The 25,418-nt window shown below is 39.6% G+C and overlaps 1 protein-coding gene across 7 annotated transcripts in view; it reads left to right on the top strand.

The window, feature by feature from the left end:
- ENAH (ENAH actin regulator) overlaps nucleotides 1-25,418 on the top strand; it is a 102,828-nt gene that overhangs the window by 70,841 nt on the left and 6,569 nt on the right. For 2 of the 7 annotated variants that reach the window (XM_076334655.1, XM_076334658.1), the window contains 9 exons: nucleotides 7,280-7,599; nucleotides 8,819-9,619; nucleotides 11,450-11,751; nucleotides 12,010-12,149; nucleotides 12,564-12,618; nucleotides 12,900-12,948; nucleotides 17,695-17,761; nucleotides 20,266-20,328; nucleotides 24,503-24,581. In XM_076334655.1, the coding sequence (XP_076190770.1) occupies nucleotides 7,280-7,599; nucleotides 8,819-9,619; nucleotides 11,450-11,751; nucleotides 12,010-12,149; nucleotides 12,564-12,618; nucleotides 12,900-12,948; nucleotides 17,695-17,761; nucleotides 20,266-20,328; nucleotides 24,503-24,581 (1,876 nt within the window). The remainder of the gene's footprint in view (nucleotides 1-7,279; nucleotides 7,600-8,818; nucleotides 9,620-11,449; nucleotides 11,752-12,009; nucleotides 12,150-12,563; nucleotides 12,619-12,899; nucleotides 12,949-17,694; nucleotides 17,762-20,265; nucleotides 20,329-24,502; nucleotides 24,582-25,418) is intronic. The other 5 variants (XM_076334659.1, XM_076334657.1, XM_076334660.1 and 2 more) reach the window with 5 other exon arrangements.

The raw sequence follows: 25,418 nt of genomic DNA, 5'->3' as shown, positions 1-25,418 counted from the left end.
TCATAAAATTTACATTTTTAAAAAAACTAGTGAAGCACAGAATGAAAGATGAGTATGTAGTTGAATACTTTTGTTATATCGCATTTGGTTTCTTACACAGAATGTCTTAACGGTAACTTTTAGAATAGATTAAGTGCAGAATATATTACTGCAATGTTTTAAGCTAGCAATGGTCAACCTTCATGCTGCCTTTTGGGTGTCATCCTTGTGTCTGTTTTCTGCTATGCCATGTTTGTTTTAGAATAGGTAACAGCACAAACAAGAAACTGTTCTTCAGAAGAAGCAAAAAAAGATGTGTGACACAAACCTGAAAATCTCCCCTCAAGAGAATCTGTTTTAAGATTTTTTTTTTTTAATTTGACTTTTTTTTTAGTGGCTCAAGTGATGGTTTTTTATGTCCTTTTTCAATACACTCATCTTATTAGTGATTTTTTTTTTTTCCCCCATCCTTGTTGTATCTTTAAGCAGACAAAATGGGGATAGTATTCCTATTGATCTTTCTGAGTGATTTGATGCCCTGCTTTGACACCAAATTATTCAGCCAAGAAAGAATGGAATATGAAATTGGTGTGTTCATAAATGATGACTAACAGCTGTCAAATACTATGTATTATCTGCCTGCAGCTGACCTCTTCACTCAGTGCAGCAATTACTTCAGTCAGCTCTGTTCCTCAAGGTATTTTGTTTTCTGCAGGCTTTGTCTTGGATCTTTGTTTTCTACAGTGAGTTTTATGATCAAATACTTCAAACCAGTTTCTGTTCATCTTGGAATGTCTATCAGCTCAGTGCCTGTTGAATTTGGATGTGATACAAAGATGCTTCTGTCTGTACTGTTCATGGAAATACCACTGTTTTTAATGTATCTGGCTTCATGACAAGAAGCCTTTCGGGTTTGTGACTGAATTCTGTTATTCAGGTTTATATATGGTCTTCTCGGTGCAGTTTCCTATCATCTTTTTAGGAAAAAATTTAATGGCTTGATCTCACGTCCAAGAGCAAAGCAAGCCAGTGTTTGAATCCTGAAGATTTATGTGAATGTACAGAAAAACTTCCACCTGAGGAAACAAGGTGACCTGCCAGAGCAGACAGCTATTTGCTTTCACAAACTGTTTCAGCAATGGATTTGTTACATGTAGGTTTTTTTCTCTTGGTGCCCTTGTGACAACAGCTCTGTTTTTTGGCACAATGAGAGTTGCTTAACGCTGAGGCATACTTTGGTGGAAGGACAGTCTTTCCACAAGCTGAGACACTTGCAGTAACTCCTGCAGATGACCAAGATACGGGCTTAAACATGAAAAGCGTTCCAGAAAAAGACAGGTTCTCTCTGGCTATTAAGTCTGCTCTGACAGAGAATATCGTTTTACCAGTGAACACTGAAGTTTCTTAATCTAGTTGAGATCTTTGTCTTCCCTTCAACCCACGTGGTAATGGTCATGTTTTAAGAAAATTGATGGAGGCTTCAATTCTTTTGAATAACTATGTTGAAGTCCTTAGCAAAGGGACCAGAGGATAGCTGTCAGTCATTCACCTCCAGGAGCAGAAGTTAAAACAACCTTCCCCTCCCAAAATACAGATCTAAAGGTATCGAATAGTATTATTTTGGGATAGCTTCCTAGTTGCTGTGTGTGATGATCTGTTGAATGTAATGATGTTACTTGCTAGTGAAAGGCATGATAGAAAGTGATCTTGGTGTACATGAGGTATTGGCTTATTTCATACAACATCAAGAGCTGAGATAGTAGCACTACTTCTTAATGGTTATTCTCCTTTATGCTCTGATTCAGAGCAAACTAGGAAGGCTTTGTGTGCACCTGGTTAAACTAACAGCAATTCTGTTTTGCAGTTGTCATGTAGGAGAAATTCTAAACACCTTCACCATTGCAAAATGTGGGGGTTTTTTCAGCAGGGATGCAACAGTGTGTACTTAACTCTACTCGTTGCATTTTTCTCCTTGTGTTATTTCAAGAATGTAGTCATGCTCCTGATTCTTGGCTGCCCAAAGAACTGGAGGATTAATGCTGATAGAGTTCAAAGTCACAAGTTAGTATTGTAAATATGATTCTTTCTTCATCCTCTGACTATACCACCTCATACTTCTTTAATTGGACAAAAGTATAAAGGCAAGAAAAAGAGGGGAAATAACTTTAAAAGCTGTTGCAATATTGAAGTAAGTTAATTTACAAACAACAACAACAAAACCCAACCAATACCTGTCCCCATCGACGCCCCAAAGTGAAGTTTCCTAAGATGTTTTTGGCATGGAAGTAATTAAAATCCAAAAAGAAAGTTTCATGAGTAGAATGCGTGATAAAGCTAGCAGCTATTCGGAAATCCAGAAGTTGACTCTTTGAATCTAAACGTGCAACAGTACCTACGTTGCCTATATGACTGACGTGCTGTTCAGTTTTATAGCACTGTCTCAACTATTCAATGTAAATTAGCTCTTAGATTCTAGTAATTCACACCTTTAAAATAATTAGGATCACTTTGCCTTAGCATAATTAGCATTTCACTATAAGATAGCTTTCTGGGGCATTTTTAGTACCTCTTTAGCTTTTGAAAAAGTTGTCCTGATAGCTAGATACTGTGCTTTCTAAGGCTGAAGGATTTTTATGTACTGCTTTCACAATGTTCTTGAACATTCCCATGCTTCAGAACTACCAAAGTCTTGACATTTCAGAAATGCTTTAATTGATGTGTAGTGACTCTTCTTAATCTACTAATGCTTTTGCATAATATAATTTTGACCTCTGACAAAATTTTAAAATAAAATTACATTTTCTAATGCTAACTAAACAAAGCGGGGTTTTATTGCAAACAAATTTATCCTTTTTTTTTAATTAGCAAAATGAGTTCTTAATCTTTTTAAGCTACAACTGTTACACTTGTTAAGCTGTAGTTCTTAGTTTATGAAATTCATCCTTGCTCATTAAGCTGTGTTGAAGCAACTTGATTGCATTACTGGCATACTGATCTTTTGACCTGTGCCACTTTCGGTTTTCTATCTGAAAGGTTTATTAAAATTGTTAAAACTACTGTAAAAATGTAGTGGGTTGTGGTGTGTGGTGGTTTTTGTTTTGAGTTTGTTTGTTTTGGTTTTTTTCTTTTCCTTCTTGACAAAGGGATGCTTCAGTGATACATAATGAGAATGATTTTAAACTTAAAATTATTTTCAAGGATGGTGTATTTCATCTCATATATCTTACTGCATGGGAATCTTATATAAGATAGGAAATGTTTGCAAGGTATTTTGCTGCCCTCTCTTGGTAGAGCATTTGTATCATAAGCAAAGTGCTCAACTTGTTCATAGTTTTTTATTCATACATTTAAAAAATTCTGGTTTTATTCCTTTATTTCCTGAAGAAATGGAAAATGAGGATTCTTTTACAAAAATAAAACATTAAATACTGAATCACTCAATATTCATTTAATTATGAGAACTCTTTCATTTAGGTCCTGTGTAGGTGAAAGTGGTTAACTCACTGCTGTTTATCTAATCTTTGTAGACAGCCAATGCAGTTTGATAGTGTTGATTGCTGACTGAAATATTTTTTGCTTCGGATAAAGGTTAAAGCGTTTAAATGCTTAGATACATTTTGTTATGACACATGGACATTGTGTGTCTTTATAGCTCTCTAAAGAGGAGAAAAACCCCAGGTGAGCCTCAGGAACGTGTTCACACATATTAGGAGAACTAGTCAATCCCAAAGAAACAGTTTGATTTAGACATACATCTTACACTTTAGCTAAAATTGCATGTAATTACATGCTATATGGAGACAGAGTATACATTTATATACAGTCTCCTCGTCCATGTCTCCCTCCTCCCCTCCTTGTACATAGTACATACACACACAGACGTACCCCTTTCAATAGTTAGAAAAGCTTTAAGTAAAAACTAACAGAAGTCCTCACCCTTCTGGGCCAGGGCAAACGCCTGGAATACTTTCCCCTGCTACTCTCCAATCCTCTGGGCATTTTTGGTTCAGCAACTGCTTGTGCATGACACAATTTCTGTTTTCTAAATTACCTTCCATGGTTTTTTTGGCTGGTTTTTTTTTTTTCTTCCATGGGCTTTTTCCTATTCTTTCTTTGAATCACTCGGGCAAGGAGTTCCACGGCTCATCTGCCTGATGTGCAGAAGTGCTCACTCTTTTTATTTATTTATTTACATTTTTGGGGGCTTTGCTATTATTAGCTGCATTGACTCTTTCCTCCCAGCTGTTGTATTAGGATGTCCTCATCACTCAGGATTTTATAGACCTCCAGTTGTCTTTTCCAAAATGCAGAATTCCAGCTTCTTTAGTTATTTTTTGAATGGAAACTGGTACATTTGATCATAGTGTTGGTGCTCTTTGAACCTTTTCAGTTCTGCTGTTTTAACCCTTTTGAGATGAGAACAGAGATGCAGGGTTTGTGAAGCAGAATGATGGTATTTTCTGTACTGCTCTGTAATTCTCACCTAATGTGTAGCATCTGGCTTATGGTTTTGAACAGAACATGTCAATGAATGGATGTTGTTATAGAACTGTCTCTCATGACCCTACCATCTCACTCCTGAGTCAGTAGTCAACTCATAGTCCAGCATTTTGTATATGAATTTACCAGATTTCCCCTCTCTCCGCTGCGTCACTTCAGTTATATTTCAGTTGAGTTTTATTTGCCAATTTTATTTCCCAGTTACTTGGAATTAGAAGACCCATCAGTAGTTCTTCATAATCAGTCATCATCCTTGCTATCCTAAATAAATTTAATATTAAGGAGCTTAGTCAAGAGCACCTCACTGTTTCTTTTCCAGGTTGCTTATGAAAATACGAAATGGCACAGCTCTTGCTATGGCTGATTGCAGAACTGCCTCAGTGACACTGCTCTTATGTGAGAAGTGACCTACGTCGAGGTTCTATTTCTGTAAAGAAATGAAGAACTTGAGAAAAAGAAAATTTCAATATCTGGCCAGCTGCTTGATGTGTTATTAAACCCAGTGAATTGATACCGTCTAGTTTCATAAACTAAATATAACCCGAAATGTTTATAACCTCAAATGCCTTATCTACATTTTAGTTTTAGGATTAATAGTGTGTACATTCTTAGGTAGAATATGCTGGTTTCTGGCAAATGAATGAAAAAGAATGAACAAAATAAACAAAAGCTGCTTTGGAGTCTGTAAATGTTGACTCCTGCTCTGAATAGCCTTTTAGCTACAAACTGCAGTGTATCCACCTCTCCTTTACAAAAAAAGAGCCTAAGATGACCAAGCTGAAGCTATGTATGATGAAACCCTGCTTTCCTCTAATAATAGATTTTTATCTGAGGGAAAAAGAGCACACAATAAAACTAGTTTTGTACAATACAGAGCAAGCAAAAATGTAATCCAAAAATATCCTTAATATCCCTTTTGGAGCTTAAATTTCTGTGGTTTATATTATATTCTCTTGATATTTTGTAGAAATCCTCTACTGGTTCCAAATATGTATCAGTCAATTACCAGACTTTTTGGTGGACTTCAGAGGCTAAAAATCAAGCATTTAACAAGCTGAGTTGCAGCCCTAATTTCTTAATGACTGCTATTACAACTTTGTTACATGGGAGAGCAGGAGCTGATGGAAGAATTGATACAGGAGCAGAACTATTTTGCAGCTTCTGAGGATGTTGGGTAACAAGTTCAGTAGGGAAAAGTCCTTTTGCTGTACGTAACTGGAACTTAATTGTTTATAGCAATTATGAAACTTCAGTATTTTACAGGGGTTTTTTTGTTTGTTTTTTTAAAGGAAAAACATTGTTCTGAAAGCAAATGGACTTCAATAGTAACAGTGTATGAGCTGGGGTTTCCAGTTCTGCCAGTATTTTCGGAGCATGAATAGGAACGAAATAGCTGAAGTTCCCTTCATTTTCAGGCTTCAGTTTTACATGGCTCTAAGCGTATACTATAGAATTACTAATGACCTTTCCAAATAAGATTGCCCAGTGGCAGTCCATAGAAAATACATATCTAATAGCTTAAGGTGTCAAAATTTAGGTCTCCTTTTTGCTTTATAGTTAAAAGCTGCCTGTGCTTTGTATTTGGTGAGAAGCTATCTTCAGTTTGCATCTGAAGCGTGGTGGAAAAAAATGGCTGTGTGCTTTAAAAAGAAAAACTTGTATATAAACGTCATGATTTTTTTTTTTTTAATAAGAATTAAAATAGAGGACAATAACATTTTCAGTGGTATGTACTGACAGGAACATACTGGCCACAGCTTTGAGGAGGATGTGCCTAATTTTTGTTTTAGTAGTGAGTTCCCCCAAGATATGAAAAAGCTTTGAAAATCAAAAAGCTATATTTTCGCCAACTAGAAACGTGTCTTTTTTTAATATAATTTTAAAAAAACCCAAAACCTAAAGAAAATGTAAAACAAGTTGAGGAGAAAAAGCAAAAGGGTTGTTTACAGCTTTTCCCACTGTATTTCTGAAGGAAAGTCCTTTCTTTCAGCCAACCTAGTGGCTTTGGCAGCAAATTTTGCATGATTCCTTCTTACCCTTAGGAAGTTCTTTATATTTCCTCTGCCTGGCTTTTACTTGTTTTCCTCCTCTCCATGTCTTCCCCCTCTCTGCTTTCCTTTGCAAAGACTCCCGTGAGCTGGAAACCCTGCCGGCTCCCTGCAGTGTTTCCCTGGCTGCTGCACCCTGGATTTTTTTTTCTGACCATGTGCAGTTTCCTCTGCCTTCAGGGTGTTCTCATCTTGACGCCAGTTGTTGTATGTGCATGTAGTAGTATGCAGGTGGAGAGGGACACGTATACATTTTGATGCTTCTGTAAAATTTGGATAAATACTAGCTGACTAGTTTATCTGAAAAAACGTAATTTGTTTGGGGGTGGGGTTTTTTATTGAGTATTCGTGTTACTGCTATTTCACTGTACTTTTATTCACTGCTTCGAGTATAGAATACCGTGCAAAGAACAAATGTAACTCCATATCCCAAACTGGGAAGATTGCATCAGTTAGTAAATTATCAGCAACAGCTTTCTATTCTTACGTCTTGAAAGCTGTCTCTCAGAATGTTAAATTGAGAGGAAATTGGATATATGATTCTTTTTACTGTGAGCATAATACAACTATTACCCAGCTCAGAAAGATAACACGTAGAATTAAGAATTTTATGTAGGTACAAATGCTGTGCTTTTGTTCTCACTGGTGCAAAGATTGTTGATTAGTTTATCTCTTCTTGTCCTCTAACAGTTGCTTGATATTTTTGGTTTTCGCTTTGCAGCTTAGTCTTTTTCCTTTTTTCACGATTGTAGACAGTTGCAAGAGCAACAGAGGCAGAAGGAGCTGGAACGGGAGAGGCTGGATCGTGAACGAATGGAACGGGAGAGGCTGGAGAGAGAGAGGCTAGAAAGGGAAAGACTTGAAAGAGAGCGCCTAGAACAGGAGCAACTGGAGAGAGAACGGCAAGAAAGGGAACGGCAAGAACGCCTAGAAAGGGAGAGACAAGAGAAGGAGAGGCAGGATGGAGAAAGACTTGAACGACTTGAACGGGAAAGGCAAGAAAGAGAACGGCAAGAACAGTTGGAAAGGGAACAATTGGAATGGGAAAGAGAGAGAAGAATTTCAAATGCTGGTAAGAATTTCAAAACTGAGTGTATTCAAGTACTAGACTACTCTTTATGTGTTTGGGTGATGGAGTGAGAGAGAAGAAACAAAGGGCAGTGAGTACAGTGGTGCAACAACAGTCAGTATTTCAGGCTTCTATTTGCTGGAATTGCTTCCTTTTTTATGGCAAGAAGTCCAAGATCCTTGACTTTCCTGTCATAATTTTCCATTAACTCTGAAATAAATTTTTTTGCACTATTTGCTCACTCCATTGCCGTACTCTCTGATCTCTTGAAGAACTTGAATTGTGTTGGGCACCTCCAACATTGGTTAAAGTATGATGAGTTAAAATTTCTAAATACCTTATCATTGTTTGCTCTGTTAAACAAGATGTATGCTCACTGCATAATTTGGGAAAAAAACCAACCCCAAACATATGAGGTTGAGTGTGTTAAATGTAGAAGGTATATACCTACATAAGGCAAAGTAATGGTGCAAGAAATGCCTTTCAGTATGAAGTCTTGCTTAATTTATCGTTGTAGTAACATTTCAGTGACATGTATCATATGTATTTGTAGATAAGATAATGCACTGCCTGCGGAAATGTATCCAGCGATAACTGAAAGCTTTCTCATTTTGGTAATATAATGGAACATTTGTCAAGCGCTTGGTTGTTCTTTAGTAACAAACTCAATTTACATAAGAAGTCAGCTGATGGTAAAAGTCGAGGAATACTATGTAAGAGCTAGTCACTTTAGAGCAGAGGATTTTATTGGTAGTTTTATTCCCGGTACTTTCAAGTTTGCGATGGAGCTTTTTCTGGGGAAGAGAAAGATGATACTTGCTGCCTATGGTATGAGTTTTGTTAGTGGAGTTGTTACAAATGTTAAGATCACTACACTTGCTTGCAGTTTGCAACCAAATGATGATAAAAGCTGATAAGACTCATTAATCAACCCTGTATCTAATCCATCTCACAGATGGGATTTGAGAAAACTTACTCTAGAACGTACTTGTAAATTCAAATGTTGGCACAAAAATAGTTGGTAAAAATTTAAAAGCAGCTGTTGGTAATATGTAAAACTTTCCTAACAGTATTTTCACTTGTGCCTAATCCTCTGGTACTAACTGTAGTCTACATTTATACATTTTGTTTGAATGCTGGTTTTGTTGCTTCATTAGCTCCCTTTTTCTCTTTCTCCTTTTTTTTATCCTGCCTTTGCTGCTGCTTTCCATCTTCTGTCCAGCTCCATCTTTCGACAACTCCCCGTATAGCACTCCACTTCCTGAATACTCCAGTTGCCAGCCTCCTTCAGCACCTCCTCCATCATATGCAAAAGCAGTCTCAGCACCAATGTCAGAGGCCACACCGGAGTACGCTGTAGTGACTTCTGCACCACCGACTTCCACTCCCCCTACACCGCCTCTAAGGCACTCTGCATCACGTTTTGCTACATCTTTAGGCTCAGCTTTCCACCCTGTTCTCCCCCATTATGCTACGGTTCCTCGTCCGCTGAACAAAAGTTCTCGGCCCCCTTCTCCCGTCAATGCCCCGGCGACTTTGCCTCCAAATACAAAGCCTGTTGCCTGGTCTGCGCCCAGTTTTGCCCCCCTTCCCCCATCTCCTCCAGTAATGATAAGCAGTCCACCAGGCAAAGCTACTGGTCCGAGACCTGTCCTCCCAGTGTCGGCTTCTAATCCAGTGACCCAAATGTCCACGTCTCCCACGGCTCCTAACGGGCTTCCCGAAAACCTGGCTTATCCAGTTCCTTCACCTTCTACCTCAGGTCCAACTCCGCCTCCGCCACCTCCTCCCCCCCCACTGCCTTCCTTTCCGCCTCTGTCACTCTCTGGACCTCAAGCTTCTCCTTCTCCCAACTCCCCGAATGCCTCGACTCCCTCATCCAAGCCTAGTGTTCTCCCTTCTCCCTCTGCAGCTACCCCTGCCTCTGTTGAGAACTCTCTAAACTCTGTGCTGGGAGACTCCTCTGCTTCTGAGCCAGTCTTGCAGGCAGCCTCTCAGCCGATTGAACCTACGACCCAGCAGGGTAAGGCTTTCTGTTATTGCTACTAATGCACTAATCAGGAATGCAGTCGAAACCAATTGGTATCAAAGCCTGTAACTGCCCCGAAGAATTAATACAATGCTTCCAAAGTTGCAGTGATCTTAATACCACAACGAAATACCATTTGGAAAACTGGGGTAAGGGAAACTTCAAAGCTCCGCGGAGAAGAGCTGATGTTCTGTGGCCTGTCATAAGTAAAATTCTGATTTCTTAAGCTCTCACCTGTCGAGAACAGAGCTTGTCGAATACTTGCTTGGTAAATCTTGCACTGTTAGTTTATTTGGAACATGGTGTTAACAGGCAGCATCATTAGTTTCCTAGTGGCAGCCAACATGGAAGAATGTATATGCAGCTTTAGACATGTGAATGACCTTAAGTGAGGAATAATCTGAACCACTTTGATACTCTATGTAGTTTCAAATTTAGAAAGTAGTATGTAACACCTACAGCATTTCTTTCTGGACAGTGGTCGTATTTTGATATATGGCTGTATGCGCACATATATATAAAGACAGGTCTTCCTGTGGTATTCTGCCAGTGTAGCTTAAAAAGACATTAGGAAAAAAGTTTGGTAAAGCAGGTGACAGTCTTAACGGACACTCTACCAATATGATAGAAATGTGTTTTACATAGATGCAAATGTCTTTGTTAACCTGAATCCTGCCTTTATATTGATTTAATAGATTTAGGTCTTATGTACGTAAGTCTGCAGTAGCAGAGCTAAAGGTGTGGGCAGAGGGGCTTCTGGGGGATGAGCAGACTATGGCTTCATCACACGCAAGCCGTGCAGAGTAGATCCTGTGTAATACCCTCGTCTTAAATGAAGGCATGAGTTACTCTGGGGTGGAGTGGAACTAGGGTAAATGGCCTCGCTTGTAGTATGGAATAAAAGTGTGCACGTGGATGGTGAGTGACGCCAAGAGAGTTTAAAAGGCTTTTGAATTTACACACAGTGGTTAGCAGAGTAGGAAACCAGGAAGACACGTGACATTTCTGCCTGCAGAGGTTGCTTAAGGTAGTTGCGCAGCATTTTTAGTAGCTTATGGCAGTTTGGGTGAGGCGGGGGGAGGATGTGTGGGGCTGTTCTCTTGGTTACAATTTCTTAAACTGTTCTATAATGACAACACAGTGATCATCAGATATTCTTTCTTCAAAACACATTTTGTATTGCATAGCAATATGTGAATTTAAAGCATTAAAGGAATAATAGATAAAAATATAGACGAGCCTGTTCCCATCAGCTTAAAATATGTCAGTCTTCTAACTCACTAATTAGTGTTTGTATTAAATTATTAAAGTTGATTCCTGGAATGTTTTTTAGAGGAAATATTTTCATACAGCTTAGAAATTAGCGTTGGAACTCAAACAGTTCAAGGGTTCAGATGGTTGGGTGGTGTGTTAAATGCTTGTTAGTACAATGAGAAGTCACTCTGTTTAGCACCATTTGAACACACAGTATTGTTCCTACGTGGTATGATGCTCGTGCCTTACTTGACTCCTTATAAAAGCTTTGCCTGTTTCCTGGTGTAAGATTCTTCTTGGTTGCAGCACAGAACCTGACTGGAGGGGTTTTGTATGTAAATGTCTCTGAAACTGTCTGATCTCTCATAGCATACTATGTAATATTTTTAGTGCGTTTAATAAGAATGCTTCTCTCCTGCTGAAACTTGCAGTGTTTTCTTGCCTATAAAAAGGACCCTTACCAGTATTAACGTTTCATACACTGAGCAAAAGAACCAGTATTTCAATGGAAATAAGATCTTTCTTTTTTAAATCCTTAATATAGTCTATTTGTTTTCTCTTTGATACTAGGTGTTGTCCAAGGACCACCTGCACCTCCTCCCCCACCCCCCCTGCCCCCTGGCCCAGCTCAGTCTTCAGTAGCAGTCCCACCTCCTCCTGGCCCACCACCACCACCTCCACTTCCACCTTCAGGGCCTCCACCACCACCACCTCCTCCACTTCCTAACCAAGTTCCTCCCGTTCCCCTTCCACCTCCTGCTCCACCCCTCCCCACCTCTGGATTTTCAGTGGGATTCGTGTCCGAAGAAAATCGCCCTTTAACTGGACTAGCAGCTGCACTTGCTGGAGCCAAACTTAGGAAAGTCTCACGGGTAAATACAACTCTGTTTCTTCTTCTGATTCCTGTCTCTAAATCCTGTCTTCCTGAACCGGTTGTAGTTTTTGTTCAAGATTAATAGCAGTATCGAGACTTTTGGGGTAGGCTTAATTCATTATTAAAAAAGCATTACAGGATGTACTACCAGCCCATCGCATTCTTTGTACAGTTGTTTCTTTCTTGTATGTGAACTTTGCTTCTTTCATTGTCGGCTATCATTTGCACATCTGCTGTTATTTTGTGTATTATGAAGGGTGAAGACTCCTCCAGTTCAAGTGGAGGAGGAGGCGGCGGCTCTGCTTCATCTAAAACAGACAGTGGCCGTGGAAACGGACCACTTCCCTTGGGAGGCAGTGGGTTGATGGAAGAAATGAGCGCCCTGCTGGCCAGGAGGTAAAGAGCTGTTTCTGCTGTGCTCCAGCTGCTTAGTCATCGTAGAGGTAGGATTTTGGGTGCCTGTTTGCAGCTGGCTAAGGATCAAATAAACATCGGCTTGCTCATGAACTTTGTGAAGTTCATAATGTTTTGTGAATAGCCATTATTTACTTGAGTGTAATCGAGTACTTTTTCTTCTGTGTAAGTCTTTGTGTAGCAGTAGGGGAGGGGATACAGACTTCAAGAGGAGAAAGAATTGCCCAGTCGCTTTCGCAGGAGGGCTTTGTCCTTGAAAGTATTTTGAAAGTACTTTTTTAAACATTAGTTTTCGATATTCTAGCTATCAAGCTGTATATGTCTTCAATTACACTAAACAACATTCTTCCATCTTAAAGCCACGATGATCTTGGTAACTTTTGTCTCTGCTTATAGGAGAAGAATTGCTGAAAAGGGATCAACAGAACCAGAGCAGAAAGAAGATAAAAATGTGAGTTGAGAAATTTTATCTACTTCACATTATTCAATACTAGATTATGAGAAAGATTCTACTTTACCATATATATGCACACAACCACTATTTTGTGAAGTGCATAGTGCTTGCACATTTTCTACATACAATTGAGCAGAACCCTTTAAATCTATATAAAAAGTGAAATAAATATTTAAACAGTTGAGATTAATCTGTTAGATTCACAAGTCAAAGGTGTTTTGTTTTTTCTTCTCCCTTCCTCCTCCCCCCCTTTTCCCTCTCTCCTCCCTTTTGATCAGGAAGAATCAGAGTCTTCAACTTCTAAGGTTTCTTCAACAAGCACACCTGGTAAGTAGCACAGGTTTGTGAACTCTGTGACTCTATAATGCTAAAACCTAATGACAAATCTCAGTCAGCTGTGCTGAATTTTGGAGCCTGCCTCTTCCCCCATGATTACAGCCTGGCATTTTGCTGTAGAATGGGTCCTGGTTCAGGAGTGTTTCAGAAGATAACAGATAAAAAGAACATCCACTGGAACACTGTGCTTGGTATAGGGTTCTCCTGTGTTGAACCTGTGGGGCTGATGCACAGAAAGCAGTTGGTAGTGAATGTGAAAGCAAGTTGTCTCAGTCATTGCAGGACACGAGTTGGGACAGTAGTTTGTTTCCTTTGAGGCAGACGTACAAGACTATCAGAGTCAGACAGAAACAGTTGCCGCTTCCACGTACTTTAGTAAAGATTCCCTCACATGCAGGTGTCCTTTCTAAATCAATATAAGTGCACAGAGTAGAAATTCTCTAACCATGAGTCCTCTGCTGAGGTATGCTTGTGGCAGAGTTTGGAACTGTGTAGCCAACACTTCTGCTGCAGTCAGTAAGGAAAGCTCACATCTCACCAATTCTGTAGTTGGCCAAGATGTATTGTCAGCATGCATATGTATTCATACTGTAAATGCTTGTGTTCCAAGGACTCAAGTGATGCTCAAGACTTCCTTTTCCTGTCCTTTAGTAGTACCTTCTTGTACCCTTCGCTTCCCTGGCAACCTCCCCCTTCGTGCATACAAAAGGGGGAGAATGTGCCATATAACCTGCAGTTTGTCATCCCAAAAGATACTGGAAGCAGAAGGAAAATGACTGGGTAATGAATATACCAGTCTTCAGTATGTTCTAGCTTTCTCTGTTGATTACTTGCCCATGTGTATACTTCTTCACTAGGTGATTCAGCCACTTGATGGTGTGCAGGCCTTAATATTGAAAACCACTGCTATAGGGTGAACAGAACCCAGGCAGCTGTGGGATAAAAAGTAGAGCTAGGAGCTAAGTGTGTCTGGATGGAAATAACTGGAAAACTGTTAGTATTGAGATACAGCCGGTAGTCTAAAGAAATTAGACTCCAAGGCAATAAATGACTTAATACAAATCAAGTTTTTCATCCTTCCTCCTCCCCTTAGCGTAGGAGTCTGCTTCATTCTCTTAAACACAGAGATGATATTAGTCTTGGGGAAATGACTGCTTTTGGAACACTTCTTGTAATAATATAGGCCCAAAAGAGGGAAATCAAAAACAGTGGAAGAGAAGTGGTTCCTTTAATTGGTTGTCATGATAAGAAGCCTCATCAAACTTTTTTAAAATGTCACATGCATCCAGAGATTTGACTGTTTCCTTCCAATGGAGAGATTTCACTTCATTTCTTGATGATGTAAAATGCTCTGGTAATGCTGTGCCTCATCATTGGAACTTGTCTCTAAAATGTTTAAGAGGAATGCTTGGCATACTGAGCAGAGGCCAGGTCAAAAATTTGTGTAATTATGTCTAATTACCACTAATAATATGACTGAAATTGTTATACACAGACTTGCTAGCATTTACCTCTTTCTTTGGTGTTGCGCTTACCCTTCCTATGTGCCGTTGAGGTGAACTATCAGAGTTCCACAGTCTTTTTCAGGAGGAGTATGATGTTGAAAGGGGGGACATTTCTTCTGTCCTAAGCTTGCGTCTCCTTTGGTTTATTTTGATACATTTCAACTCTGCTAAGGGGCTGTGTTCTCTCTCTCTCCTGTTGCTTACAGGGAGAGTTACACCGTGGTTACTTAGACATATTAGTCCTTCTCTGTATATGGTATGTTCCTTTTAGGGGAAGAAATACACAGTCACATAAAGCTAAGTAAAACCGAAGTTAAAACATGTTAGGTAATTATATAAACAAAACAAGCTCAAAACCATGGGATAGGCAGTAGATGTATGACTGGATAATGTTCTCTATTTCAGCTAGATAAGTATAATCATGTGGTCCTTGAGCAAGCTGCAGCCATAGCTAAAGTTTCTCAAATAATTTTGCAGATGCAGCTAAAATCCTGCTGAAATAACTCCTATGGAAGGACAAGCCCTGAAGCTTGGCATATCAAATTAAGCTTAAGACTTATTACTAGCACTGGCAACCTGTAGTTGCTGCGTCACAGGCTATGCTAGCAGACTTCTGCAACTCAGTGTCTAGCTGCATCCCAGAGAACTTCCTGGTCAATATGAGACTCTGAAAGAGTATTTCTGCCTCTCAGCTTGCCCAGCTTAGCAGAGCTGAGCAATACAAAAGAAAGGGAACCAAACAAATAAATAAACCCAAAATCTGAAATAAAGACTGATAAGATCAGTGGTGCATTAAAGTCCTGAGTAAGTAACAATAGCAAGTAAGTCATAACAATTCACACTACAGAAAGACTGTTTTAACTTGTGCAGATTGTAAGGAATGAAAACCTGATCCGTAAGGAATGAAGCATCTGTGGTGATAGGTATGTCCTGAGGAAGGGCATAGGTGAGACCACTAAAAGGAAAAAAAAATGGATGGAGTGACTACATCAGTGGACACGGGAAGGGCTACAGATGTCATCTGTCTGGACCTCTGTAAGGCCTTTGACACGGTCCCCCACAACATCCTTCTCTCTAAACTGGAGAGGTATGGATTTGATGGGTCGACTGTCCAGTGGGTGAGGAATTGGTTAGATGGCCGCATCCAGAGGGTAGTGGTCAACGGCTCAATGTCCAGATGGAGATCGGTGACGAGTGGCGTCCCGCAGGGCTGTATTGGGACCAGTACTGTTTAATATCTTCATCAATGACATAGACAGTGGGATCGAATGCACCTTCAGCAAGTTTGCAGATGACACCAAGCTGAGCGGTGCAGTTGACACACCAGAGGGACGGGATGCCATCCAGAGGGACCTGGGCAAGCTCAAGAAGTGGGCCTGTGTGAACCTCATGAGGTTTAACAAGGCCAAGTGCAAGGTCCTGCACCTGGGTTGGGGCAACCCCTGGTATCAATACAGGCTGGGGGATGAAGGGGTTGAGAGCAGCCCTGCCGAGAAGGACTTGGGGGTACTGGTGGATGAAAAGCTGGACGTGAGCCGGCAATGTGTGCTCGCAGCCCAGAAGGCCAACCGTATCCTGGGCTGCATCCAAAGAAGCGTGGCCAGCAGGTCGAGGGAGGTGATTCTGCCCCTCTGCTCTGGTGAGACCCCACCTGGAGTACTGCGTCCAGCTCTGGAGCCCTCAGCATAAGAAAGACACAGACCTGTTGGAGTGGGTCCAGAAGAGGGCCACGAAAATGATGAGAGGGATGGAACACCTCTCCTATGAAGAAAGGCTGAGAGAGTTGGGGTTGTTCAGCCTAGAGAAAAGAAGGCTCTGGGGAGACCTTATTGCAGCCTATCAGTACTTGAAGGAGGCCTATAAGAAAGATGGCGGCAAACTTTTTAGCAGGGCCTGTTGTGGCAGGACAAGGGGGAATGGCTTTAAACTAGAGGGGGGTAGATTTAAACTAGATACAAGGAAGAAATTTTTTACACTGGGGGTGGTGAAACACTGGCACAGGTTGCCCAGTGAGGTGGTGGATGCCCCATCCCTGGAAACATTCAAGGTCAGGTTGGACGGGGCTCTGAGCAACCTGATGTGGTGGAAGATGTCCCTGCCCACGGGAGGGGGGCTGGACTAGATGACCTTTAGAGGTCCCTTCCAACCCAAGCTATTCTATGATTCTATGATAAAAATAATCTTATTCACCATAGAAGAACACAAAAATAAACAGTCCTTAACTGAACTGTTTGCCCCGTTTCGGCTGTGATTTCTGCCTGTCTGCTGTTGACAAACAAACGTGCACAGTAAAGCTAGCTTTCACATGGGACTTTAGATCACTGTATTAAACTCAGGGTAGCGAGTCAAAGTTTATTGGAGAGGATTCTAAGCAGAACTGAAAGCAGGCTCCAGAATGGAAAGTTAAGCATGAGCATGTATAAAGATAGGTTGGGCTTTTAAAACTTGACTACAAATCACTCATGTCTATAGACTAGGCCCAAAAGTCCTCTTCTGCAGTGTGTAATAAGAGTGCTTGCCCTTAGAGTGTAAACTGCCCAGATGGGAGAAGAGATGCATAGTAAAACTTTGTCTAGTATCACAGGTGGCAAGTAAACTACACTTTCTTCTGGATCCACGGCCAATGTACCTTTAGTTTTGAATCTGTATTATTTTGAACGGGGGAAATGATATATTGCAACTTTAGAAGTATCTTTTTGGGGACAAGACTTTGGTGGAAAATAAGTACCTTGTTGCTGAAAGGTGTTCTAGTTGAGTGAGGTCTGCTCATCGCTTCATTGAAATTGACACTGAATTAATTTTACATAATTCATTAACAGCTCAGGAAAACTCCTGTGGCTTAAAAACATGTTCCCCCAGTATTTGAAGCTATTTGGCTACGGTTCCAGAATTCCATGTTTCACAACTGAAGCAATAAAATACATAAAGTATAGGCAGACCTTCTCCCAGTTGGATTAAGAATCAAATGGCATTTACAATGTCTAGAACAAAAGTGACACTTTAAGATGCTATCACAACATAAATGGTAGTATGACTAAAAATAAGATGGGTAGAACAGGAGGTAGCTTAATATGAAAGAACTAATGCAATGCAGTAAAAAAAATACACAACAAACAAACAAAAAAACACCAAAAAAGGCTGACTTAAGTTGCCAGGTACTTTAAGTTTCCTCACGTAAATTACACAACAAATAGAAAAAGACAGTTTTTAATCTTCGCGTTATGTTTTCCAGAACTAACAAGAAAGCCTTGGGAAAGAACAAATACAGTGAATGGAAGCAAGTCACCTGTTATCTCCAGGTACTCCCTTTTGTACCAGCTATCTTTTCCTTATGTTTGCTGTTGTTGCTCGTGCTGCTAAGGATACTGGATTAAAATAGCAAAAATCACCTTAATAGTATTAAAAGCAAAATGTATGGGTTTAAAATTACTGCTGTGAAACTGCTTTTGGCAGTTTTAATTAAGAATGAAGAGTTGCTTTTGGAGAATGCTAGTAAATGAAATTTTTGACAGTAAAGTCAAAAGTAAAACCCAAAAAGATTCCTTAACAATTGCTGGTGCATAACTTCAATTTTTAAGGTGTATGTTTGCCTACAGCAATGTTTAATTCTTTCTACTTCTTTAAATTTTAAAGAAGTCTGAAATTTCTTGTAAGGGAGAACCAAATTCAGTGCTGTGATTCATATATCCAGTAGTAAATCTAGTGAATAGGTTTTCTCCTTTCTTTTTCTGTGCTAGTCATAGAATGGTTATCTAGATACTTAAGCCATCTTGGTAAGATTTGATTCTGTGACAATTTTCAGTAGCTGTCTCATACCAGTCCAAGGAAGTCCATCCTAAAGAAGTGTAGAAATATTATACGTCCTTCACTGCATTAACCAATCTTTGGTAACTTGTCAGCTGGAACTTTGGTAGGCAGTGGGCATTTTGGTAGGCGTTTCAGTAATGCAAAAGAGTGAAATGGCTGCTTTAGCAATATTTTTTATTTTTATGCCGTATTTAATTGCCATTTATCTTAAGCAGAAGGCTTGTGGTTCATTTTGGAATTCCTGTATGTTCTGCATAGAGACATTAAAGGATTCTGACCTGTGATAATCTGACAAAGTTACCTGAATTTCTTGAGAGAAAACAAAAGAACATGTTAAACTTGAGAATGCTGTGTTTGAAATGACTTGAATTCTCCTTAAAATTCTGTCCTGTTGGAAACAGCTATACAAGATTTGGTGATTAGAGAAGAAAAACTAATTATTCTCTAAGTGGCATTACTTGTGGTCGAGGTTGCCATCGAGGTCTCCAGTTCTAAAATGCAGCACTAAACACTCTCATCCTATATCAGTATCCTTGTCTGTCTTTCAGAAATGACTAAGTACAGGAGCTTAAAATGTCTGCAGCCTTGATTCTGGTTGCTTGCTTTATTCTTTGTCAAAAAGCAGGTGACATTGGTGGTGATGTCCTCTCTGCTATATTGTTAATGTAACAAAATACTGCTTTACCTTTAGCCTTGACTTCCCCATACCTTCTTCCCCTGCCCTGCCCCTCCGTAGGTCTTACCTGCTTTAACCGAGGTCTCTTGTTTTCAAGCAGATCGGGGTATCAATACACGGCATTGAGAGGGAACTTGTCACGGAAATAATTTGTGTAAGGAATCCTAAAGAGCATTTTAGATTTCACATTGTTTAAGATAGTTGCTGACGTGGCCCTTTGGCTATAGATAGATAGCCATATAGATCCAGATACCCTATGGATAAGCAATTGAAGAAAGGAAAGTGAAAGGATTAATAAATAGGGCAACGCTCCTTATCAAACTCCTCTGGGGAGTCTGGGATGTCCTTAAGTCTTTATTCTACCTGTTCCTACAGCCTGTTTTATGCATCCTATTTCTTTGATCTTGTTTCAGCCGGTGACATTTGGAGGTTACTGAGGTCTGTTTAAAAATGTTTTCTGACCTAGAGGAGTACAGAGGAGTTTCGAGACTTCTCTTGAGATGTATTGAGAAAATCTCTGCATCAAGCTTTTGTCTTCAGTCATCCAATGGAAAATGTTGATAGAATTCAGCTTGTTGAGAACCTCACTGGGTGTATACTCTAAAAGTACTTCCAAAATAAGAATTCCATGTTTATCGAATGTCAGTATTATTTTCTAGTGCTGTCATAACCTGCTGGAAGGTGCCATAGCATATATTTTAAGAGTGCTGGTACAGTTTTCTAGTCAGTGTTGACAGTTTACCCTGCCAGGATGAGGAATGTTTCATGGACCGAGAAAGAAAAGGTATTAGTAGAAGTCTCTCTTGAATATCCTTGCATTTTTCTTAATTCTCAACAGTTGCCAAGTTAAAGTAACTTTCTTTGAGTGAGTTAGTCAAAGGGTGCTGCTATTTGAAACGCTAATACTGTGTTTGCCAAAAGGGGTTATCTTTCACCTGGTAAGGCTTGCGAACCTGCTTCTGACCTCTACAGAGAGGATATGAGTCATTTATGGGGATTAAACAAAGCATACCTAAGAAACTGGCAAGTAAGCAAAATTTTCTCTTTAGAGCTTCCAAACAGGTAGACAATGAAGGAGTTGTTATTCAGAATTAATGTTCTAAGTATTTTAAAATAACTAGTGTCCTGTTTAAAATCAGGCCTGTTTTTTTGTAGCAGACTTTGAAAAGACTTAAGCTATGTGCTTTTAGTATTTTCTGAAACATTCAAATAGAACTCTTGGAACACTACTAGTGAAACTCCATGGTATTCAAGGTGCTAAAACTGAACAAGATTAAGACCTATTATAGCTTGTTAAGGTAGTGTTTCTCCCCTTTGTAGACGGGAATCTCCATGGAAAAATCTGCTTGCTTCTGAAAACAGGTTCTATGATTCATTAAACAGGTATCATCCTGTTGGCATTTGAGACTTTGTAATAACCATTTTGATCAGTTCAGGGTTGGACTTTTTCTACATGGATTGGTAATCACCACACGCACCACCGGGTTCCTCTTGACATTTTGTTTGTTCAGTTGAGCCCATTTTTGTACTGGTTAAAAGCAGATGGTGTCAAAGGCAAATTGACATGGCTTAAGAACTAGCTATGAATTCATACTAAATACTGGTTTTTCTGGTAGTCACCACCTGCAAAGGTACAAATTCCTGTTGGATATGCAAGGATTTAGTGAACCATTTGCAGTGTCTTGAGAAGCAGATTTTCAAAAATGTAAGTTTAGATACACAGGAATAGCAATTAATTTTCTAGGTGAGTTTTCACATCTGCTTTTTGCAAATGAAGTAAAGATAACAAATAGATTTTGCCTGACTTAAACATCGGAAAGGGAAAAAAAAAAAAGGACTTGTTAAACATAAATTAATGTTTCTGTTGGGAACATATTCACAAGTTAGAATTAACATCATGTGTATTTTAAGCTGTAGTCTCAGTTTCACACTCTGTAGTGGTAGTCATAAAATACTGACATTGAAAGCCTTCAGCTTTTAAGAGCTTCCCACAGGTAAATGTGTTAGAGCCCCTCAGAATTACTGAGTCAATTCCAGTTTTGTTTTTCATGAAGGCACTCATTGTGGTGACTACCTAATCTTTTGTATGAAAAGTTCCCCTTTTAGCTACTTATCTTGGGTGGTGTATTCTGCATGTTGGCATGAATAAAATCTTTATCTTGCATGCTTGATTTAAGGTGTTTTAGGGACTATCAAGGTGGCCTCACTGTCCTGTTAAGCAATGCTATGAAAAACCACACGGGAGAGCTCTTCAGCCATCTTAGGATCGAATAGTTGGGATGTTTTATTCACTAAATTTCAATAGTTAATGTTTCTCTTAATGGCAACTGCATTCACCATTAATCTTTCTTCTGAGCAAGTTGAAGAAAGAAAAATAGGATAATTTTCGGGGAAGACAGCTAGATTTGCCTGAGATTAGAAATTATGTAGTTGACAAATTACGGTCTTTCATATTTGAATGAAGAATGTCTTGCATTTCAGAAAGCAAAAATGGAATACATTCTTAATACTGAGTGGTAGAGTTTATAAAGAGGCTTTCCTTTTGAGATTTTTGACAGATAGCAGGAGTATATAGCGTATGATTGGTAGAGCTGTCTTTTTATTCTAAAGATCTGAAGCAAAAGAAACACGAAGCAGTCTGTGGAGAGCTCTTCTTTAAAGTCATCTCGTTAAAATATTAAAGACATAAGACATTTTATTAAAATATTAAAGTATATTCTTGTTTGGGTTCTTCCATTAAGGCAGGTAGTAGGTGCCTGTTATCAATTGCCAGGAATTGCATTTGAGAGGACACTGATTCTTTTTTCAGTCATGTTGGGTAAATGCTGTAATGCCATAGCGCACGGGAACAAAGCGACAGTCAATGGAAATGATCAGAAACTATAGATGGAGAATCTGAAAAACTCATGCTATTCTGCTTGGAGTAAGTTCGTGTTCACAGTTTGAGGTGTAAACTGCAAGTACCACTTTAAATATCAGATACGTGATGCAGCAGCAATTGCCAAAGATCTCATCTTGATGAATATTTTTGAGCAAGGAATTCTTTCATAATGAACTAAACACTGTCGATACCTAAAGAGTTTTGTAAAAGATCCTAAACTGTGGTTTGTCTTCATAGCATTAGCACACACTGTAGATTTCCTGGTGGTTGCAAGGTGAATTCTATTTTCCAGCTTCTTCCACTATCAAGTTATTGAATATTTCATCTGCTGTTTTACTCAGTGGATCATGTATTTCATTTTGGTGTGTTTCAAGCAATAATAATGTTAGCAATTTCTCTCTTGGAACCTACATTTAAACAGCTGTAGACCTAATGTCTAAACAGCTGTAGCAATTGAGTATTGTGATCCCAAGTGAAGAACCGAGCTGGTATAACAACGCAGAATGTTCCTGCCACCACTCTGCTTTGTGTGGTTAACTGCCGGCAGTTTTTTCCTAAATGGGTGCCACTAGGCTTGACATAACTAACTTGTCAGTGCACAGAAATAACCACGAAGCACTAAAAAAATTGTCGAGAGCTTTCTACCACCTACACTGGAGTTATTGCCTTTCGAAAAGATGAATGGGCTCGGGTGTACCAATTTAAAATTTTCTGTCACCAGAATTACTCGGTAGCTATGAATGTGTGTGAAGGTTTTCATGAATTTTTTTGAATGTGCCAGGCTTTTCAGTGACACAGGTGTGCCCTATTACAGGTTAGGGGGAGGAAAAATAGGCAACACTTGTGTCCCATGTTCGTTCTTAACATTTTTCACACTGGGAACCTGCAAGAGGTAAAAGCACAAACCTGAGAAAGTTTCTGTAGTAGCTCTTTTCTGTTGGGAGTCGCATTTTGAGTGTTTTCCTTCAGTTACCAAATAAGAAAATAGTCCTGTCAGGTTATAAAAGTCATCAAGACAATCCAGTATGAGGGCCATTCAGCTCGTACTGAAAAAGACAGTGTAATCAGACAGTTTCTTCATGGATGAACTGCTGTCTTGTAAGGGAAGAGGCATGAAAGCTGAAGGTAGTGATTTTGTAAAAACAAAGAAATATATATAGGTTTACTATTCTTTTTCTTCTGAGTGCGAACAAAACTTTTTTTGTGTTGGCTAAATTAAAAATACATAAATAAACGGAAGAACTAAAGCAATGGATATACTGCTTGTCCCTCACATTCTGCTTTATTCTGGAAAAAGTTAGTTTTATACTGTGTGTTTGAGAGAATATAAAGCGCAGAACTGTGCCATTCCTGCTGGTTTGTCTTTTTTTGTTCCTGGCCACCTTCCATTGTAATAAATAAGGCTGCACCTTCAGGTAACGAATCCAGAAAAATGCAGTGTTTCATGAATTCCTCCTATGCAAGAATTTTGAAGTGAGACACTGAGTTTAGGCCAGGCTTTTTTGTTCAGTGATGCCACATACAAGGACAATGAAATAGGACCCAGTTTAGTCTACTAATACCCTGCCCTTCCTTAATGTTAGCGTACTGTGATAATTCTAAACATTGGGGAAACCTCTTGACATGAACTGTCAGCAATTTTATCAACAGCTTCTTTTTGGCTTAACATTTTATAGTGTAATGGAGAGAGAATGTTAGCCAAGATGTAAAAAGTAATTAAGAACAGCAGAACATTCCTCCCTCTTTGTCCCACACCACCCATCCCTCCATCCCTGCTTTGGAGAACCGTTTCTGTATTCCTGCTGTTAGCATCTAGGTTCTGTCTCCGCTCATAGCTGTAGGTATGCAAGGCCCTGTGGAAGCATAGTAAGTACACGAGTGAGTTACACCTTGTATAAACAGAGGGGATCAGAGAAGAGAGGTGAGAAGGTAGAAAAACTGCTTCCTCTGGAATGTGTGTTAAAAATGCAAGATGATCTTGGTAAGCAAGTTTTCGATGTCTTGAGAGTATTACGTAAGCAAACATTGAACATGACCTAGTCCAAAACACTGGAACTTCCTCTCAAGTATTACCTTATAAATCTTGCTGCTGTTACAGTATTTGCTTTCAGTAGCTTTAGAAAGCAATTGATGGAATAATTTAGGTTGAAAGGGAGTTAGATAAGGTTGCTCAGCCATGTCCTGTCAAATGTTGAAAATCTGCCAGGGTGATTCCACCTGTAATTCATAGAGTTACAGCATCAACATGTAGTCATTAGTGGGAGTGTTTCTTTGAGAGGGCCTCTTTTGAAATGAGTACGCAGTTGAAAAGGGAGGAGGGAAGGTATTTGACATTTGAAGGTGTTCAGCTTTTCATGCCCATTATGAAAACATCAGAAACCACTGACGGTGAAATCTGTCTGCTACTTGAAAAGTTCTTGTTTTGAACTAATAACTTATTCTTATGGTAATTAATATTTCCAGTGTGTGGAAAATGTTCTTGGTTGTTGCTTTCTATTCTGTGTGGTATTTTGGGTCTGCCTGATTTTCCCACCCTCCCACTCCCAATGTTTTTTCTTCGTTCTGATTCTTTACTATGTTTGCAATAGATGAATATTAGCAAGTTTGATGGGGAAGTCCTATGTATCCTGTAATAATGAGTGACCAGTAATTCATGGATGTGTTTTTGTACTGCAGACCAAAATCTACACCAACGGGGCAACCCAGTGCCAATGGAGTACAGTCAGAAGGTCTAGATTATGACAGATTGAAGCAGGTACGTATATAATGTTTTGAATAGAAAACTTGGGTATAAGGACTTGTAGCTGTCCAATACCAGTTTTTAACTGTTTTGTTAACTAGTTCCAAACTTAAATAATGATTTAGTAATTATTAGTTGTTATTTTTCCCCAGACGTGTTTCTTAGGAGCTGTAACTGTAGGATGGCGGCTTACACAGCCCCATTACTTTCTCACAGATGCTTGTTCCTGCTTTTGCATTAGACAGCACACACAAGATGGTGTTGATACTATGGATGGAACTGGGAAACTGGTTTGCCTGGAAAACCTTTCCTTCTCTTCTCTCTACCCAAACAAGCAAGCAAACAAACAACAAGCCCTCAGAGCAGTTCTAGCAGAACAAGTATCACCATGTTTTAATATTAGATGTGAGCACCCATGGGCATTGGTGGTGAAAGAGCATCCAGTGATACCACCATTTGTGTGGCTATCCTGGCTAAGAGCAGAGGAGAGTCTTGTGGGAAGAAGGCAGCAGCCGCCTGCTGTTAGATGAGGAAAAGACGTTATGGGATGCTTTGGAAAATGTTTGGTTAGGTGACAGGCCTTTGTCAAGTACACTTGCCAAACAGACAAACCTGTGCAACCAGAGGCTCGGCAAGGGATCTCCTGTGACAGGAGCTATCAGTTAAGAGCATTAGTGATCTGTAGACTGAGCAAATGTTCCACATTCCTAAGAACAGGAGCCCCCAGAGGAGCAAGTGAGTGTAAGGTATTTGTGTTCCTCTGACTACTGAGAAGTCCCCCATTGCTGAGGAGGCCCTAGGATGATCATCTTTGCTGCCGCTGGTAGGTGCTTTCAGTGCAGATGTCCTTTT

The sequence above is a fragment of the Aptenodytes patagonicus genome, chromosome 3 (assembly GCF_965638725.1).
Source record: "Aptenodytes patagonicus chromosome 3, bAptPat1.pri.cur, whole genome shotgun sequence".
Lineage (NCBI taxonomy): Eukaryota > Metazoa > Chordata > Aves > Sphenisciformes > Spheniscidae > Aptenodytes > Aptenodytes patagonicus.
This window is presented reverse-complemented; position numbering and strand designations above follow the sequence as displayed.